The sequence below is a fragment of the Manis pentadactyla genome, chromosome 4 (assembly GCF_030020395.1).
Source record: "Manis pentadactyla isolate mManPen7 chromosome 4, mManPen7.hap1, whole genome shotgun sequence".
In the NCBI taxonomy this organism is placed as follows: domain Eukaryota; kingdom Metazoa; phylum Chordata; class Mammalia; order Pholidota; family Manidae; genus Manis; species Manis pentadactyla.
In genome coordinates, this window is record NC_080022.1 from 37,205,424 (window position 1) to 37,226,958 (window position 21,535).

Here is a 21,535-nt window from a genome sequence, read left to right on the forward strand (position 1 = left end):
CAAATCTGTAGTGAGTGATAATGTCTCATAGATATATACACAAAAGCAAACAAATGAGTATGCATAGAAACTTGTAAGACCTGAAAGGTCTGTAGTTTAGTTCCTAATACTGTACCCAATGTCAATTTCTTGTTTTTTAAAATTATTTACTATGGTTAGTGAGAAATTATCATTGGGGATCACTGAGGGAAGTATATATCTGAACTCTTAACATTTTTCTAACTTTTTGGGAGTCTAAAAATTATTTATTTATTTATTTAAAGTGAGGAAAAATATGCTATAGCAGAGGACAAAGGAAAGCAATCAATCTAGACATTTTTATTAAATTCTATTAAAAAACACTAAAACATTTGAAAAACTCACAAAGGCTATGAAATATTCATACGCAGTAATTTTCTTGTTCTGTGATAGCTTGTGCTACACACTGAAAAATATTACATTAACATCAACCCACCAATTGTAAAAGTTTTACTTCCACAAAATTTAATAGGCATCGTAATTAAGAGGTCATATACACTCCCTGTATAAAAGATCTTAAGTTATTTTTAAAAAATAAAACTTTCCCCTTAAATTCAGTAAGAACTAATTTTTTCAGGGTCATGATAGCTTTATGTTCTTTTAGGAGACACTGGGTACACGCAGAGATGCAAATGCTAGGAAATGGATTTTTCAAGATGTGCAGTCTGAAAGAGTTCAGATTCAGAGCTGTATGATTCTCTGTTTACCTAAATTTGTTGAAATAACTAATCTCAGGATTTGTTTTCTTCAAAAAAGTTTCAGTGATGCTGAACAGCCCTATATGAACAAAAAGAACTTAGCCTTCCGACTAGCCAACCGTCTCATAGATAATTGGGTCACTTGTTCAGCTCTTTGCGATCAGCTGCTACCAAGAAACAGAGCGGTCCCTAGAATGACCGGGGTCCCAAAACTACAGAAAGGCTCTGACTTCCCTAAGCATCTTCAGGAGACACGCTGTCCTCTTGTAAGGAGGATGGGAGTCACAGGTTTAAAATAATTTTGGCAACTGTCTGAGGCGCTTTACATCTAAAAAGGTGCCTACTGAATTCATACTATTCATTTGCTTTAAAGTTTCAGAAGGTTTCAAACTTTGAGCAAAAACTGCAGTGTCCCTTTCATTTTCTTTCTCAGGATGCTGGGTGAACTCTGCTTTCCCAGTTTGGAGATTCACTGCAGGACATGGCTGAAGGTTCTTTAGTAAGAAAGCTGGGTTTTCATTTGACTGCTGTGTTACTTTTGACTGAACAGCTTCATTTGTAATATTTCTCAACACTGGCTTATCTGTGCGGGTGCCCACAGATTCACAGTTGTAATGACTGATTATTTCACAGGCATTCCTAGAAGGTTCTTTCTGAAAATCAAGTTGTTCAGGTATGGATGTAAGGTTCTGATTCAGCAAGTGTTCACTCCTGTCTGTATTGTTTGGAGGCTCCTCTTCATCTTCACTATTGTCACTGCTTTGTATGAGTCCGTATCTCTTCATATACTTTTTAGTTGCAAACGACATGTTGTTTGGTGAAATTAAACTAAGCCCCACTGTGCTTCTGTCTGTATTAATATGTAGGCTAAAAGATGGGTCAAAGTTATTTTGATTTGATCGAGAGAGAGAGAGCTGTGACAGTTGATTTTCATTTAAATATTTCAGAGCTATAGCATTTGCCTCCATGCTCAAATCCACACCACTGGGGTTTAAGCCACTCATGCCAACATTGGCAAATGACATGTAGTTTAATCCAGAAATCACTGCTTCGGGGCTGATGCGTGCCAACACACTGAAAGACACAATGGAGTAGGTCATCATTTATCTTATTTTGAGTACTAAATAGTGTTATTCTAAATGTGTTCCATTCTATGAAAGTAACAAAAGCTCTTCAGCTTTAAGCTTATGATGCTTTTTATCTGAACACTCAGACATCTGAGTATTAATGATCCAGATACATTCAAGGGATAAAAATGATAACCTAGAAGGTAATCCATGATTCAAAGACTGTAAGTGGAACACAAATTAATTTTCCTAAATTTATACATCAGCCATGGTTTTAAGACCAAATAAAAGACCCCCAAATGTAAAAGCCATTCAATATTGGTAAAATAAAAATTAAATCATGCAGAGAACATATCTGAAACTATAACATTACAACATTATAAATGTAATTTAATACAACATTACATTATGAGCTTTGGTGAGTAGTTCAGAGTATTAAATTGTTCATAGTTGAAAAAATTCCATTTGCAATGAATGAAAAACATTAACCAGTCTCCAGATAGGAACTAGTGTGTTTGAGTGTATGTGTCTGTGTGTACACTGGTTTTCTTCCATTTAGATAAATCTTCAACTCACTTTGGTTGGTGATCATTAACTAATTGATTTGTTTTATCCTTTAATCACAAATACAGTAATAGCTACTAATTTTTATTGATGCCTTATTATGTGCCAGGCACTCTGCTAATTATTCAGCAGCTCATTTAATCCTCACAGAAACCTTTCTCAGGGAGGTCTTCCCTGTCAAATATTTCAGCTTTATTCTCTACTCTAATACTTCACATTTCCCTTCCCCTACTTTTCTGTTTTCTCCTGAGCCCTTAGGCTGTCCATATATTTAACTCATATTTCTTATTTGTTGCCTAGCTTCTTCATGTAAGCCCACGAGTGCAGGGATTTTTGTCTGTTTTCTTACCCAATGCAGTACCCTTGGTGCCTGGAACCCTAGCACAAAGTAGGCACTCAATTAAGTATTTACGGAGTGAATAAAATAAGTAGGTACTATTACTATCTTTGCAGTTGAGACAAGGACTTAGGATAGAGATTTTAAACTTATTTCCCTAAGTTGAACAGTTAGTAATTAGCAAGCTGAAACCAAGCCTGTCTTATTCTTTGGGGCTCTACAACCACTGTTTACTATACTCTGTTCAGCAACTTGTATTTTGCTATCACTGTTCTTTTGTTGCCTAAAAATTGGAGTCCTCTGTTTACTGTTTTTTGCAGTAAACGTTATATTCTAGTCAAAGAATATGCTATGACTTTCCATATCATCCAATAAAGAAATGCAGCTGGTTATGTACCAACCACTACCTGTATCCCCACCCCCACAAAACCCAGGTAAATCTCAGGTGCTTTCATTCTCATAAGTACCTAAAATTTTGAAGCTATTTCCAACCATTAATATTCCCTGAAACCAGTGACACCCTCAGCAAACAACGGAACAGTGTGCTCAATAACGCTGGTCTTTATAACTACCTTGGAATTCTCTCTTAACCTTCTTAGTTCTTATTGCTCTGGAGACTATCTTACTAAGAGATACCACCAATTTATCTAGGCATTATTCTTTTACAATATATTAACAGTGATGATATATTCTGCAATAGTCTTTTTCTACCTTCTTTACCCATTTCCTCAAAATTATAAGCAATTAGCACATTATATCAGAAGACCTGTACACATTAGAAAATGTATCTACAGATAGTTTATAGTCATTTGAAAAAGTAAATAAAAACTCCTAATTCAGACGGAGAACCAAGATGGTGGCATGAGTAGAGCAGCGGAAATCTCCTCCCAAAACCATATACATTTTTGAAAATACAACAAATACAACTAATCCTAAAAGAAAGACCAGAAGACACAGGACAACAGCCAGGCTACATCCACACCTGCGAGAACCCAGCCCCTCGCGAAGGGGGTAAGATACAAGCCGTGGCCTGGTGGGACCTGAGTGCCCCTCACCCCAGCTCCCGGCGAGAGGAGAGGAGTTGGAGCGGGGAGGGAGAGGGAGCCCAGGACTGCTAAACACCCAGCCCCAGCCATCCGCACCAGAGCGCAGACACACAGTGAGTGGAAACTAGGAAAAAAGGACAGTAAGACCTGTGAGCAGATTCCCGCAGCCGGCGCACCCGGGACAAAAAAAAGCAAGTGCTTTTTGAAAGTCTTAAAGGGACAGGGACCCCACAGCTGGATGGAAGCATCCCAGGACACTTAGCCCAGCAGCTGGGAATCCTGGGGAGCTCTGGGTGCCCGAACCCCCGCAGCACAGCTCGGAGGCCCCTCACCATGATAAACAGCCTCCCGCCTGTTCCCCCTCCGATGTGGCTCCACCATATTGGAGAAGCAGCCTGAGGCAGGCCACGCCCACAGCAACTGCAGAGCTAAATAAACTCCATAGCGGCCCGGCAAGATCAGAAGCTCCGTCTGCACGCAGCTGCCCAGCACAAGCCGCTAGAGGCCGCTGTTCTCCCAGGAGAGGAAGGCCACAAACTGGCAAGAAGGAACTTTCTCTTACCCAACACACGTGCCAGCTCCCCACAAATATATCTATCGCCATGAAAAGGCAGAAGAAGTTGATACAGACCAAGATCACAGAGGCAACCCCTGAGAAGGAGATAGACCTAACCAGTCTTCCTGAAAAAGAATTAAAAATAAAGCTCATAACCATACTGATGGAGCTGCAGAGAAATATGCAAGAGCTAAGGGATGATGTCCGGAAGGAGATTACAGAAATGAAACAATCTCTGGAAGGATTTATAAACAGAATGGATAAGATGCAAGAGGCCATCGATGGAACAGAAACCAGAGAACAGGAATGCATAGAAGCTGACGCAGAGAGAGATAAAAGGATCTCCAGGAATGAAACAATATTAAGAGAACTGGAAGAAGAAAAGAGAGAGAAAGGGATAGAAAGTGTATTTGAAGAAATAATTGCTGAAAACTTCCCCAAACTGGGGGAGGAAATAATCGATCAGACCATGGAAGTGTACAGAACTCCCAACAGAAAGGACCCAAGGAGGACAACACCAAGACACATAATAATTAAAATGGCAAAGATCAAGGACAAGAACAGAGTTTTAAAGGCAGCTAGAGAGAGGAAAAAGGTCACCTACAAAAGGAAAACCCATCAGGCTATCATCAGACCTCTCAACAGAAACCTTACAGGCCAGAAGAGAATGGCATGATATATTTAATGCAATGAAACAGAAGGGCCTTGAACCAAGAATACTGTACCCAGCACGACTATCATTTAAATATGAAGGAGGGATTAAACAAATCCCAGACAAGCAAAAGTTGAGGGAATTTGCCTCCCACAAACCACCTCTACAGGGCGTTTTAGAGGGACTGCTCTAGATGGGAGCACTCCTAAGACTAAATAGATGTCACCAGAGAAAATAAAATCACAGCAAAGAAAGCAGACCAACCAAATACTAACTAAAGGCAAAAAATAAAATCAACTACCCACAAAAGCAGTTAAAGGATGCACAAAAGAGCACAGAATAAAACAACCAACATATAAAGAACGGAGGAGAAGGAATAAGAAGGAAGAAAAATAAAGAATGACCAGTGTTTAAAATAGCTCAATAAGCGAGTTAAGTTAGACAGTAAGATACTAAAGAAGCGAACCTTGAACCTTTGGCAACCACGAATCTAAAGCCTGCAATGGCAGTAAGTACCTATCTTTCAATAATCACCCTAAATGTAAATGGACTGAATGCACCAATCAAAAGACACAGAATAATAAAATGGATAAAAAAGCAAGACCCATCTCTATGCTGCTTACAAGAGACTCACCTCAAACCCAAAGACTATAGGAACAAAGAAAGACTGAAGGAACAAAACAGCAGCAGAATCATAGAACCTAAGAATGGACTAACAGTTACCAAAGGGAAAGGAACTGGGGAGAAAGGGAGGGAAGGGAGGGATAAGGGTGGGGAAAAAGAAAGGGGGCATTACAATTAGCATGTATAATGTGGGGGGTGCATGGGGAGGACTGTGCAACACAGAGAAGACAAGTAGTGATTCTACAGCATCTTACTACGCTGATGGACAGTACTGTAATGGGGTTTGTGGGGGGGATTTGGTGAAGGGGGAACCCTAGTAAACATAATATTTTTCATGTAATTGTAGATTAATGACACACACAAAAAAACTCCTAATTCAAAATGTTAAGTATTTAGAAAAAGTAGGTCTAATTTGAATTAGATCTCCTTTTATAGAATGGTTAAATTTAAAGGAGCTATATAAATCCATGAAGGAATCAATATCAGTTTCAAAGGTTCTTCAAGTTTCGTTGTCTAACACAGCTAGCTAGTTTCAATTTTGGGGGTTGGGGAGATACCATTACTTTGAAAACAAATCAATAATACTCAGAACCAATGCATATAAACACTAGGGTAATTGAGATTAAAAGCAAAGGAAGCCATTCCACTTATCAAATCCTAAAAGCTTTTTTGAGCACAAATACAGTATATCAGAATCTCATTAGATGTACAGGCATGAGTCTGAGTATGTGAGTTACCTGTCAACAATGAAGGGAAGCTAAAAAATTATTCCAATTTATTTAAAGATGAAAACCAACCCGACTTTGTCTTGTTTGAATTCTGATTAGTTACCTCCTAAATGGGGTTTTCAATTAATAAGTAGAAAGGAAGAAAGCCACTAGAGAGACGGCTTAAGATGTGTTTTGAATTCAAAAGGTCACTCCAGTTGGGAATAGGCTACTACCAGACCTCATATTACAATCTGCAATTTCCCAGTATGTCTGGGACCTTCTTTCATTGCTTTTCTGATTTGGATCCTCTTAATCTCTGCAGTGCTCTGGAACAGGAAAGCAAAAAAGGAACTCCTCCTTCCCCTGTCTTAGCTACTCTTCTGCTGGAAGGATCTGCTCCTGGAGTCCAGAACTAGAACATGAAGTAAATTGTCACCAAGACACAGTGACAGAAGATAGGTGGTTTATAGAACAGCTGCATACTGAATAGAACAGTATAGATTACAAGGATTATAGGTTACTTTCCTGGAACACTATAGTACAATTTATAACACTATTTCTATAGGAAAATGTATCTTAAATTCTAAACAACTGCCTCATGAACTTCTGGCATGCCAATTCTAGCATACCAATACATGTTAAAAGATAACAACACAGGCTCTATAAATACAGACAAGTACTACAGAGGTACTAAAAGTAAAGCATTCATTGTCAGCTTCAGTGATGACCCCTGTAGGTGGGATTTCATTCATTCGGCAAAGACTCATCAAAGGCCCATTAAGTGTGGTATTGGCAGTGAGGATTCAGGGATATATAAAACTCACAATCTTGCTGGGAAGGCTATCACAAGACATGTTATAACCTATCAGGAACAAGGTGTTCGGGAGTACACAACATCAATATTCTGGTGAGGGTTCCAGGAAACCTTAGCAAAGGAAGTGACATCTGAGTTCAGCTTTGAAGGATAAGAAGGATTCTGGCTAGCAGAAAGTAGAAAAAGAGCAACCCAGCAAGGATCTTTTAGGATGGAACCTTGCATGCCAATAAGTATTGTAGCTGGAACTTGGTAGAGTGGTAGGAAATTATACTAAAACATTAAGTTTAAGACAAACTGAGAAACAATGTGAGTTAATGAGGTAGGCTTTACTTTTTATTTTAAATTATTTTTAGGTAGGCTTTAGATGGTCTTATGTTTGGATCATCCTCTTAACCTAAGATTACAAATAACAAAATTTGACTTCCACGTGTTGGAGAAATAGTTTCAGTGCAGTTTCATTTTTGATCACAATATATAGAATCCATTCATAATCAATCACATGTAAATTTAAAATAATTTAGGATATTTTTAGTCTAGATTAGCACAAATCTTTAGAAAGGGAAAATTTTAATACAGGGTAATTAAAATATAGTATGAAAATACTGTTAAGGTTTGGTATCTCTCCTGTGTGCTTCCATAGCATAATATATCCTTCCTTTAAATAGCAGGTATCAGAATATATTATCATTGAATACTTCTTTGTGTGCCTTCTCTATTGAATTGTAAGCTCTATGAGGGCAAAAATGTCTTTACCAGGTTACCCTATTGACCATGATATCTCTCATAGCTAGCTCACAGTAGATGTTCAGTACATATTTACTGAAGTAAAATGAGTCAAAGTACTAGTGAAACCGTAACCCATACGGCTGGTGGGAGCACAAAACCTTACTCTTTAAGAAAGTAATGTAGCAGCACCTTAAAATTTTCCTACTATTTTGACTTAGTCTTTCCATTTCTGAGACTCTGTGCTAAGGAAATAATCCTAAAACTAAAGTATGCAATCTTTACAAAAAGATGTTCATCACAGTAACATTTAAAATAATAAGAGATGGAACCTACTCGACATGTTCTTTTCAGTTCTGACAAGAGGGGAAGAGTTAAGTAAACAAATATTATGTCTCCACTTAATGGATTATTATATCCCCATTAAGGATGATGCTTAGAAAGAGTTACAACAACTTGGGAAATGTGCTTACGTCCCAATGTAAAACAAACAAATTTTATACACACACACACACACACACATATATATATATATGCATATAATTTTCTGGTATATACATCATGGTCAAAACACAAAGCAGCAAAATATGTATCACCATCAGCCCCCATCAAAAAAACTAAACAAGCAATAAGCAGCAGAGTCAAACAGTAAAAAACCAAAATAAAACTAAAAGCTATGACTTTGGAGTCATAGAGAATAGATTTAAAACCACAGATGTGTGCCCTTGAGCAAATTAGTACTTAATTTCCTCATGTATAAAATAGAAAATAATAATAGTATCTATCACAGGTATTGTTGTAAGGATTAAATGAAATAATGCTGCATAAAACTTGAGCAAATGGCTTATAGTTCCTTATTCAATAAGTGGTTGCTGTTAAACTTCTAGAAAACAAATAGAAAAGGCAAAATTTTAATAAATGAATTTATTATGAATATGGGTTTTTTCTTGTCTGTTTTGAAATTTTCTAGTTTCCAATATAAGCTTATGTTACTTTGAAAATGGTAAAAGAAATATCAAACTACTCCCAAAGCTTTAGAATACTTTATACAATGATTTATATCATTAAAAATTTTTTTTCAAATGAAGATATAGCTACATTATTGTAAAATTTTTGGCAGCTTACCCCTCTAAGGAAATACTTAATTTAACACATTGCTTTGAACTGAAAACAATTTTTTTTCCACATTGGTTTTCACTTCCTTGAGAAAATTATTTTATATGTAACTAAAATCCTGTCTACGAATTCTTCAACTCACACAGATAACTAAATTTTAAAAATGGGTATAGGGATTAAATGAAAATGCCTGTTTTTTTAATGTTATGTAGAGAAAAATAAAATTGTATATATAGTAAAACTGACTATGTTTCCTAAAAAGCTAATTTTCTTTGAATATTATTAGTTCTGAGGATATTTTCTTCATTTTCTAAAATTCCAACCCTGAACATGTATTGTTTTTATAGTATAAATTCATAACACAAATTGTTATAGCAGAACAACCTCGAGTAAAACAATTTGACTACTGATCCATCAAAAAGGCTTTGTTTTCCACTTCATTCTAAGCATTTAAAAATAATCAAGTTCACCATATACTGAAAATTTATTAATTTCAATGTTTCACACTTAAGACATTAAACTTGGGTGTCACTGTGAAGAAATATGTTACTTAAAGAACACTCCTCAAAGGAACTCACCCTAAGACGTAAGGGTTCCACAGACAGCGGGGTGATTTGTGCATTCTAACAGATGTTATACAGCCTCTATCTCACAGTACTGAAATAAAACCTTTAAAAATTCTAGCCTCGCTCTCCTACACTGTAGAAATATAAACTGGGACAATATTTTGGTGGGCTACGGCAACAACTACCAAAACTTTAAATGCACATATCCTTTGATCCTGCCTACTTCTGTGATCACACACACACATATATACTTGAACATGAACAGAACATTTCTAGAAGAATACAAAAGAAATAGTTAGGACAAGTAACCTTGGAGGAGATAGACTAAAGTTTGGAGAGTAGGGGTTTCTGAATTTTTATCTATATTCTTGTGTATTGATATATATTTTAATCATGAGACTGTACTATTCTTCTAACTAGAAAACAATAATAAAATAGTTAACATAAAACATGGTTATTTTAATAATGTAATTTTCAGATTTTATCCTCTTTAAGCACAAGTATGTGCTGAGGTCATGTCTGGTGAAGAGGAATCCGAACATAAGAACATGGCCAAATGGAACTGATGAGCAAGTAAGGCTTGCGTAACTACACTCTTCAAAACACATTCCCAGGAAAAGGAATGTTTTTTGTCTTTGAGATGGAACCCCTACATAACCATATACTCAGTAGCTGGTGCAGATTCTACTACTTCCAGGAAGACCTTCCAAAAACTCCAGGATACTGAGTAAAAGCTCATTACCCTTTCTCCAAGATGCCCAGAGCATTTTGTTGACTTCTTTACCCAGGAGACATGCCATGCTACAATACCTTTCATATTTCTTTTATATATATAGTATAAACCCTCTCCCCAACTAAACTGAAGAATTTATAGACTGCTGAAATACATCTAAAATGTTTTCATTTTTTAAAACAAAGTTTAAAGTTACCTGGCATGATCCACTTTATGTGCATTTTTCTTCACTTTAGTGGGAGAATCAATTTTTACTCCAAGGCTTCTTAGTTGTTTAAGGGTTGCATTCAGAACACAGTCTTTGTCCACCAGTCCTGAATCATGTTTGTTTTTCTTTGTACAGTAAACATTTTGTGTTCTGGTACATTCATGGCTGATAATTACTGCTTTGGGAGGTGGCTGCTCGGTTTCTTTGGAGGAATTATTCAGTAGGTGGTTCACTTGATCCTGATGAAAAGAAAAAATACACATTTGAAAAATCACTACTAACACATCTTAGGAAACACAAATATAAACAATAGCAAAAGGCCAGGAAAAGCAGAATAATATCTTGTCAAATCTACAGTTATCAAGTATATATGCAAACAATATGGGATTTTAATAGAAGAAGCCCATCTTAATGAATGCTTTTATCAGATCCTAGAGAAAACTTAGAATATTTATTCAGATCTGTTCACTTAAAACCAACATATTTACAATCATTTAGTAATATTTCAAGTGTTTTCAAGGATTTATAGTAAATCTTTATATAAACCTAAGTTTTAAACTATGCTTTCATTTAAAAAATGATGTTTCAGAGTTATACATTAGATCTTTATGTTACTTTCAGAATTTGACTCTTCTCTTCTCAGTCTGAATAAGAATGACCTGTGATATGGTCTCTGACTTCCTGACATTAAATATATTTCATCCCTTGAGCACACAACTGCTCAGCACCGGTCTAGGACCTAGCAGGCCAATGACAAATATGTGCTCACTGATGAATACTTAGGACCATGTGAAGGACATTTAATTAGTCTCCAATTTTAAATGGAGAAAGCAAATGTTTCGAAGTCTACAAGTTGGATGGAGTGACAGATGGTCATTCCACCTTTAAGTCCCAGTTTATATTCTAACTTTACCAAGACGATTGTGGCCTCAGAATTACCCCTTTAATTCTGTGCTGCCTTTGCTTCCAGCACTTCTCAGCCTGTCCTGTAACTGTTTGTTACTGGTACCCGTGTGCTGCTTCCCCTAGGTTCTCAAGGGCAGACTGTCATATTTATATTTATATTATCTGCTTTACTTAGTTCACTTTTTTAGACTAAACTAGGTAGTCAATAAAAATCTTATTATCTGAAATGAAACCAGAAAATATTACCATAAGTATTCTACTAGTTTCCAATTTTCAAACCTTCTACAAACTCTTACTTATTTTTTCTGGTACAACTTTAGCTTGAATTTGGTATAACGTAATACTTAATATTTTTTAAATAACGGTTTTTTTCTGGCTAAGTAACTGATTACCAGCATGCTTACAGTAAATTACTAAGTTTAGGTTACCATAATTTATGAAAGCTAAAATAAATAAATGATGTATCATTCATTTGGGAGAAATCTTTTTATATCAAGGTTCCGATCAGCTTAAAGATGGGAAAGTCTTAACTAATATATCCTAAAAGACCATCTCACAAAAGGAGAAATGCTTTTACATTTCTTACCAATAAATCCTGGTATATTTTTTGGTTATCTGATGTTTGATGAGGCAATGGTTCCATTACTTGCTCAATTTTTGGGTCCCCTGATGTTTCAGAGTTGTTACTGGCACCCTCTGTTGGTCCACTCTGTAAGCACACGCTTACAGTCTCTGCCAGCAGCGAATTCGGAAAGAATACCGGCACATCAGGTTCTTTTCTTCCAACTGGAGAAGAGCTGCTTAAAAGATACATAAAATGCAAGCTATTAGTTATTGAGATATACCTTTACATATATCTGAAGTGCAGTAACTTTGGAAGAAAGAGAAAAGGCTCAAGTAGCATTCTGGTTTGTACTTTCAGCTCTCAGTGATGCTATGTAAGCAGCTCATCTTGATAGGCTTCATATAAACTGGGTTGCAGTACCTTTTCAGGTTATGTTATTTATAATATATTTAGATTAACTTTCTTTGAAAGCTGGAGACAATCTGTTGATTTCTCCTGAACTCGATGCAATGTAAATTTTTGAGTATCTAAAAATTTAAAATATATTATTTGTTAACTTCAAGTGTAAAATGTAGTTAAGATCCCTGTCAAATGAGAGTTCGTAAGCTGCCACTATCATCACATTATACATTTAGTGGAATTTCTTCTCTTCTTTATGCTTTTACATATTTTTCAAATTTTATACAATGAACATTTATTACTTTCAAAATCAGAATACAAATATATACTTTTATAGTAACTATGGGAAGCGGTATTAAAAACCAATTCTTGTAGGAACAATAATCTGTGGCTATTGTAGAGAAAAGTAATAATTCCTTACCAAAAAGACCTATCAGATAGATATTACATATAATCCCTATTTGACAGATGAGAAAATTGAAGCACAGAGAGGTTAACTGCTCAAATTTACACCAAGTATGAAGAAAATAAGTCACAGGAAATTTAATACCAAGGGATAACCAATGTTAACATTTTAGATTATTTCCATCTATACTTTTTTCTATTGGTATTTTCTCTGAAAGACTATACCATATTATAGTTTTAGAAGCACCTTTTATTGTGAGAATCTCTTCCCATTAAACATTCTTAAAATATCCTTAAAATATTACATTTTATATAGTATTTGTATTGATATTTCATTTTATATGGTTTTTCTAATCATACTTTTTCTTTACAACTCAGTTAATTTCAAATTTTTTTCCATATTGCTTAATTTTAACTTGACATAAAGTACCAAGCACTCATCTGGTACATGATAAACATACGCTGAAATGAATCTTTGTAAAACACCAGTCAGGACAGAATTCTAAGGAAAAAAATCAGTAAATTTGATTACATAAAATAAAAAATTGTTACATGGCAAAAAATAAAAAATAAACTGCCAAAGTGGAAGAAAATATTCACAGCATTGCCACAAAGAGCTAACATTTCTAACATAAAAACACTGAAAAATGGTGAGACACACAGACGATTCACAAAAATATCAGAATGACCCTCAACATGAAAAAGTGACCCAACTCACAATTTCAAAAATTAAAACAATACAAATAAACCATTTATCACCTATCAGATTGGTGAAAAACATTTTTTTTATATGTGGCAACATATGATGGCACAGCTGTGGGGAAATAGGTAGTTTCAAACATTGCTGGTGAGACTACAAACTGGCATGACCTTTCTGCAGGGAAATTTGGTAATACTTAAAGTTTCGCAGGCACTTAACTTTGGATGCAGAAACCCTACTTCTAAAACAATTCAAAAATGCACATGTACAAAGTAATTCATTGTAGCATTGCTTATAATTGAAAAATACTGGAAACAGACTGTTCATAAATAGAAGAGTGGTTTATTAAATCATGGTACATCCACATTAGAGTCCTATACAGCTATTAAAAAAATGAAGATCTCTAATTGTTTTGGAGTGATTTCCAGAATACACTCGAGTGAAAAGAGACAGGTTCAAAACAATACCTGTGGCATGCAGTTTCTCTGTAATTTATGTAAGAAAGAAATAACATAAGAAAATATAAACATACATGCTCATTTGTGCAAAAGAAATACAGGAAGGATAAGCCAGTGTGACTAGAGATTGTTTTTCTAATGGAGATCGGTGGGAAAAGGGTTGGGAAAAGGCATTTGGGAACATAGTAGCAGGGATGAGCAAGGAGCAACACTTCTTTGATTATATAACTTTTTATATAGTTTGGTGTGTTACAACTATAGTGTTGTTTCAGATACCCAAAAAACAAAACCAACCAGAATATGGAGGGACCCCAAAATGGAATACGAACAGTAACAAATCAACTAATGGCATTATAAATAACAACTACATAAGGGAATGGGGAAGAAAAGAACTAACTAACTAACTATGGAAAAAGTATTTCCATTGGGTATTGTAAGGCTAAAGATAAAAAGAACTATAAACAAATATACTCTATTAAATATCAGGATTCTCAGCAATTCTGAAACTATGTGTACACTAGGATTAAACAAATAAGTATAGTGTACGTAATAAGATTCAGGTTTCTTACTGTTGGAGAAAGAAGTTATAAATAAGAAAGAGAGGTATTGGGTTGGAATCAGAGGATTAGTACAAAGTCAAGGATTTTTATATATAGATAGGTACATAAAGAAATAAATACATTTGTATGTATGGGCTAGCATGCATATATGTACATGTGCGTGTGCGCGCGCACACACACACACACACACGCACATATATATATCTCCTAGCTAAAAGGACTTACCAGCACATATATAAAGTATCAATGAGCATCCTACTGCCCAGATCCTGGTTCCTAAGCATGGTTCTCTGATACCATTACTCCTAGTTTCTATGGTTGATTCCAGGACTGGGGCAGGGAAAACTGAAGATGAACCTAAAACATCTTGTAGTGCCAGAAAGTAAGAATATACTCAAAAAAGGATGGGGGCCTTTCCAAAGGACACAGAAGGCAATCTGAAGATCTCCCAAAGGCCAAAACTGGAACAATTTGAGCAACAAAATTACAGTAGTTTTGATTATAACTCATAGAATAAAAGAGATGTCCAGGAGTCCATGCTGACATATAAAATGAGTAAGTACATAAGCAGAGGGGAAAGAATAGCTTTCCTTACAAAAACAATCCAATTTACAAATGTAGAAGGAATGAGAAAAATATAAAATTATCATTAGGCAAATACTACAGCAGTAATTGCTGCAGGCAAGATCCATAGATGGAAGCTAGCATCAGATGGAGAAAACTTGAGAAGGGGATATTTGCAGAGTCTCAAAGTATTTATAAGTACCACATGACTTATTAACTACAAAGGGAAAAATCTTTAACTTTATAATGAAAAAACTTGCAGACATCACCTTAACTGAATGAGCAATGTTAATAACATGACATCAATGTATCCCCTGGTATGATGCGTTAAGATGTCCACAACACCACTTCTGTGGTACTCTTGCCAAAAATGCAAGACTAATTTAACTATGAGAATGTATCAGACAAATCCAGATTAAGGGACAACTGACCAGTACTCATCAAAAGTGTCAAGGTCACGGAAGACAGACTCTGTCAGAGACTGGACTAAGGAGGTATAACTAATAAGCCAATGTGGGATCATATATTGGATCTTGGAACAGAAAAGGACATTATGAGAAAAACTGGTACAATTAGAATTTTCAGTTTATAGTATTGTACCCATTAATTTCCTGGTTTTGACAATTTTTCTATGGTTATGTAAGATGTTAACATTAGGTAAGGCTGGGTGAACTCTACTATTTTTCCAACTTTTCTGTAAATCTAAAATTTCGGAATAAGAACTTTTAAAGCAATATATAATTCCACATTCAGTTACTTTTTCTCAATCAAATGAAATGATAAAGTCTAAGATCCTGAAGAAGAAAATACAACAAAAATACAATACACATATTTTAACAAACAATAAAATTTACAGTTAGGGACTATTATAGCCACCATTTGGTATCTCAGGCACAAAGATACACAGGTCTTAAAATGAGGAAGACACTCTCCAACTCACCCAGTAACTTGGATGGCTCCTTCCTTAAGATGAAACTGCACTTAAACTAGTAAAAAAACAAGTGAATTTATTCTAAAAAAAACTTCAGTGAATTTACATTGTACAATTTCCTTTAGTACCCGAATTTGGTATGTTTAGATACCAAGTATTAAATCTTATATGCAGAGAAAAAAATGCCTATTTAAGAACCTTAAACTTAAATGGGAGAAATATTTGCCAATCATGTATCTGATATGGTGGTAAATACCCAGGATATTGAAAAGAACTCCAATTCAACAACAGAAAATCAAATAATACCTATTTTAAAAATGGGTAAAGGACATTTCTCTCCAAAGATGATAAACAAATGGCCGACAGACATCATGAAAAGATGCTCAACATCACTAATCATGAGAAAAATGAAAATTAGAAACAATGAGATATCACCTCAAACCCCTTAGGATGGCTATTATCCAAAAAACAAAATGACAAGTGTTGGACAGGATGTGGGAAAATCAGATTCCTTTGCACTGTTGATGGGATTGTAAAGTGGTGCAACTATGGAAAACAGTATGGAGGTTCCTTAAAAAATTAAAATAGAACTAATATGATCCAGCAATCCCATTTTTGGATATATATCCAAGAGGACTGAAAGCAGGATCTTGAAGAGATAGTTGCACACCAGTGCTCACAGCAGATTATTCACAATAGCCAAGTTATGGGAGTAACCCATTATGTCCACTGATGGATGAATGGACAAACAAAATGTAGTATATACATCCAATGGAGTATCATTCAGCCTTGGTAAGGAAGGAAATCCTGTCACATACTACAACACAGATGTACCCTAATGACATGATGCGAAGTGAACTTCGGCACTCATAAAAAGACAAGCTCTGCATGATTCCACTTACACAAGGTTTTCTAAGTAGTCAAATTCATAGAAGCAGAAAGAATGATGGTTGCTAGAGGCTGAAGGGAAGGGGAAGGGGAGTTGCTGTTTAATTGATGTAGAGTTATATTTTCCAGATGATAAAGTTCTGGAGATCTATTTCACAATGATATGAACATAGTTAACACTAACTACCAAACTGTACCGTTAAAAATGGCTAAGATGGTAAATTTTATGTTACCTATTTTTTTTTTTTTTTTAAATAATTATTTTTTATTGAAGGGTAGTTGACACACAGTATTACATTACATTAGTTTCAAGTATACAACACAGTGGTAGAACATTTATATACATAATTCTAGGTTCCAGCTATCACCCTACCAGGCTGTTACAATATCTTGACTATATTCCTTATGCTATACATTACATCCCAGTTACTAATTTATTTTACCATTGGAAGTCTGTCCTTTTTTTTCTTTTCTTTTTTTTTTTTTTGTGAGGGCATCTCTCATATTTATTGATCAAATGGTTGTTAACGACAATAAAATTCTGTATAGGGGAGTCAATGCTCAATGCACAATCATTAATCCACCCCAAGCCTAATTTTTGTCAGTCTCCAATCTTCTGAGGCATAACAAACAAGTTTTTACATGTAGAACAAATTCTTACATAATGAATAAGTTACATAGTGAACAGTACAAGGGCAGTCATCACAGAAACTTTCGGTTTTGCTCATGCATTATGAACTCTAAACAGTCAGTTCAAATATGAATACTCATTTGGTTTTTATACTTGATTTATTTGTGGATACCACTTTTCTCTCTTTATTATTATTATTTTTAATAAAATGCTGAAGTGGTAGGTAGATACAAGATAAAGGTAGAAAACATAGTTTAGTGTTGTAAGAGAGCAAATGTAGATGATCAGGTGTGTGCCTGTAGACTATGTGTTAATCCAAGCTAGACCAGGGCAATAAAACATCCACGTATGCAGAACATTATGTTACCTGTTTTTTACCGCCACAACAAAACAAAAACCTTAAGTGGTTTATTAAAACAAACACAATTCCTTGTTCTGTAAGTCAAAGCTCTTTGAAATTTGGTAGCCAGTTTGGCTTTTCAGCCAGTCTTTTTTACAATGCCCCACTTTTCTTCATATTCTTTATGTTCTGAATATATTACTCTATATTATTTATATTCTGAACTGAATTACTAATAATACTCTGAATTCAGTCCATATAGTTCTGTCTACAATGCAGTAGCCCTGAATCTTGGCTGTACATCAATATCACTTGTAAAGTTTTTAAAGTTACAAATGTTTGGACCTCTCCCTTTAGAAATCCTGAACTGGTGACGGGCCCAGATTCAACTGTACTTTCAAAAATTCCATGGAGTCAAGAAGAATTACCATCTAACTATTATCTAATGTGCTAATAAAAATTGGCACACATTTGTCAAAGCCTTATCTACCTTTCAAGGGTCATTTTATGCCTGCTTCCTCTATAATGTCATGCCGTACTACAACCTTAACTGGTGTGTTCTCTTGCTTCTTTTAACCCCGTTAGCACTTCCTTTTGTCTCTTAAGTCACATATGTCCTCATTTGTAATACAGTTATCTACAGTATGAATCACGTCTTGGGCAAATTTCTCAATCTCTCTGGGCCTCAGTTTCTTTATCTATGAAGTGGGAAAAACAATACTCACCTCTCTGGGTTAAAAAAATGAGACAGGATCAAAGGAGATACAAAAGTACCTAGCATAGTACCAGATAAACATAGTGGGTGATCCTTAATTGTTGGATCCATAATGCTCTCTTCATTTCTTGGCTTTCCCCTTGCTTCCCGAACATCAGATTGAAACTTTATCTTCAATCAGGTTAACTAATTTCACTTTAAGGAAAACATTAAAACTCTCAAATACAGAAGCAGAAACTCAGCCTCTAGAGATTTTATGGCTTTTTGGAAAATTACTTGTACTAAGCAGGATTTTTATCATCCAAACATTTGCAAAGCACTTTATTTTTAAGGAGAGTGCATATCAGTTACTGAGTTTGCCTTACTCCATTTTTAGCTAAATGGTAACAGTAATTGGGTCCTAAAGTACTGTTCTAAGTGCTTTGCATATATTAACTCATTTAATTGTTATCACAATCCTATGAGAGAGGTATTTTATTATCTCCCTTTATAGATGGGAAAAAAATGGAGTCATCCACAAATTATGAGACCTGCCCTTGATTGTATCACTGTGATTCAAATCCAGGCAGTTTGGCACCAGAACCCATGCTCTTCATCACTCTGCTATACTACATTTTCAAAAAATTTCAAATACCTGTCTTGGTATCTAACCTAGCAAGCAGAAACAAAAGCTGAAGAAAGAAGTAAAGAACTAAAACATTAAAGATTTCAAACCTCAAAAGATTTAAGATTAAAACAAACATTTACAAGATGATTCTAAGTATGGCAAGTATTAGTAGTTATGTCCAAAGCATGACTTCTAAAGAAAACTAAGGATCTAAAGAAAAACAAGGTTGTTTCAAAAGAAAGTCTATAAACAGCAAATATCACTACTCTTCACTGGGAAAAGGCAATCAACTACCAATTATGCTGCAAGGCAAATAGATTTATTCTTCACAGACTTCTTTAACATGAGATAAACTGATCTGGCCTGACATCTAAAGGGGACAGGGAACCCAGGCGGCTAGGTGCCACATATGAATACTTAGTGGGAGGAACCACAGCATGAAATCAGAGCAGAGGTTTGTGAAGAATTCTAAAGAAGCACAAAATCAGCATGGACAACCCTGGAGATAGTATTTAATGCAAATCAGCGTATTAAGCTGAAAAAAAGATTAGGTTTACATTTAGTTCTGTGTTGTAATCAACAGAGCTGATTAATTGTCCTGAAAAAGCAATTAACTGCATTCTGTCAATTAACTCAGACCTGTTTCTGAAGTTAAAAACCAAAATGGATCGGAGATTTTTAAAGTTCTGACTTAAAAACTATTTCAGGGGGCAATCCCCCCATAATTCTAGAAAGTAGTTTACAGAAGTAAGTCAAGGAAGATAAATAAGCACAACCACAGTTCATTTCTCTTTGTTCTGTTTCTATAATTATTCTAAATAAAACGTGGCCTCACCTTGGGGCTTACCCCAAACTGCCCCATCAGTAAGCATTTATGAAGTAGCTAACATGGGGAACCCCACACTGGGTCCATTTCTAAAGATACAGAAATGAATATGATTCCTACCCTGTAGGAATTCAATCTAGTGGGGAAGACATGTATACAGATCTTTTCAACACAGTGGTGCACACTATGAGTACTTCCTGGAATTACACTGAGAAAAAGAGATAAATATTTTTCTCTAGTTTTCTGGAACGGCATGCTTATTGTTTTAAATATGATAGTCAGAATAATTTAAAATGTCAAATATTATCCTGTTTTATAATTTAAAAAAATAATCAACTGCCTGCCCCACACCACTTCAACAAATTCACCTTTGAACTGTTTCATGTGCTATTGCCCTGTGGTGTTTTACACCTTCATTATTCCTCTACCTTTGAAATTTATTCTCCACCTGATCCCATTCACCACTTTCACCACAAGTCCAAGGCACCTTCATCTCACTTGGTCTTTAGTCTACTAACCAGTCTCTCTACTTCCACCCTTAACCTCCTTTGGCTCATTTACCACAAAATGGCTAGAATGGTCTTTAAAACATGAAAAATCAGATCATACCACTCCATTGTGTAAAATCCTTCCTGGCTTTAATGAACATAGAATAAATACAGAACTCCTTTTTGCATCCTACAAAGCTCTAAACAATTGGGCTTCTGCCTATATTTCTGACCACATTTCCTAAGTTTTCCCTCTCAGTCCAGCCACAGTGGCTTTCTTGCTTGTTTCTGGACCTGTCAAGCTCATACACACCTCAGGGTCTATACTTGCTATCTCCTCCACCTAGAACACTCTTCTTTACATATTCTCTTGGCTGGCTCATTGTTATAATTTAAGTCACTGCTCAAATGTTACCCGACCCTGCTCAAGGAAGGCTTCCTTCACACCCTACTTAATGTATCTCCTCACCCTCATTGCCAGCAACCCGTCACACTCCACTTGATCATCCTGGTTTATTTTCTTCAGAGCAGTTATCACTATATGAATTATATTATTTGTTGCTTATGTGGTTACTGTTTGTCTCTATAACTCATGGAAATTCCATGAAGTTAGAAGCTTTGTCTAACCTACTGATCAATTTCTAGGGTCTAGCTCTGTGGCAGCATGTACCAGAAGCTTAAACAGTTTTTTTTCCCCAAATTTGCTGAGATCTAAATTACTTTGGAATTCTTATTTAATAGAAAATTTCATAATGAAAAATTTTAAACACAAGAGAGAATACTTTTAACAATCCATGATATACAACCAGTTTTTTAAAATGACCTAATTGTAGTCAATCTTATTTTAATTATAATCCTAGCTATTTCCTCTCCCACCAGGTTTTTGAAACAAATCTCAATTAACATTTCACATATTAATATTCAGGTCGTATCTTTCAAAAATAAAGATATACATATATATATATATAAATAAAACAAAACTGCAACATGGGAAATCTTTAAAAATTTACAAAATTCAGGGCCCCGTCTCCATCTGGGACCTAGTGTTATCAGAATCTCTACAGTGAGACCTAAACATATGTATTTAAAAAATTTTTTTTCAGATTTCTGATTTAGC

At 35.3% G+C, this 21,535-nt stretch overlaps 1 protein-coding gene across 2 annotated transcripts in view; it reads right to left on the bottom strand.

The window, feature by feature from the left end:
- Window positions 1-298: 298 nt before the first annotated feature.
- The window catches only part of STIL (STIL centriolar assembly protein), a 61,688-nt gene continuing 40,451 nt past the window's right edge, over window positions 299-21,535 (bottom strand). The window contains exons 14-16 of one of the 2 annotated variants that reach the window (XM_036893168.2): window positions 11,928-12,138; window positions 10,424-10,674; window positions 299-1,790 (exon numbers count right to left, since the gene is read on the bottom strand). In XM_036893168.2, the coding sequence (XP_036749063.2) occupies window positions 1,007-1,790; window positions 10,424-10,674; window positions 11,928-12,138 (1,246 nt within the window). In that variant the 3' untranslated portion in view covers window positions 299-1,006. Of the gene's footprint in view, window positions 1,791-10,423; window positions 10,675-11,927; window positions 12,142-21,535 lie in introns of both variants that reach the window. The other variant, XM_036893167.2, reaches the window with a different exon arrangement.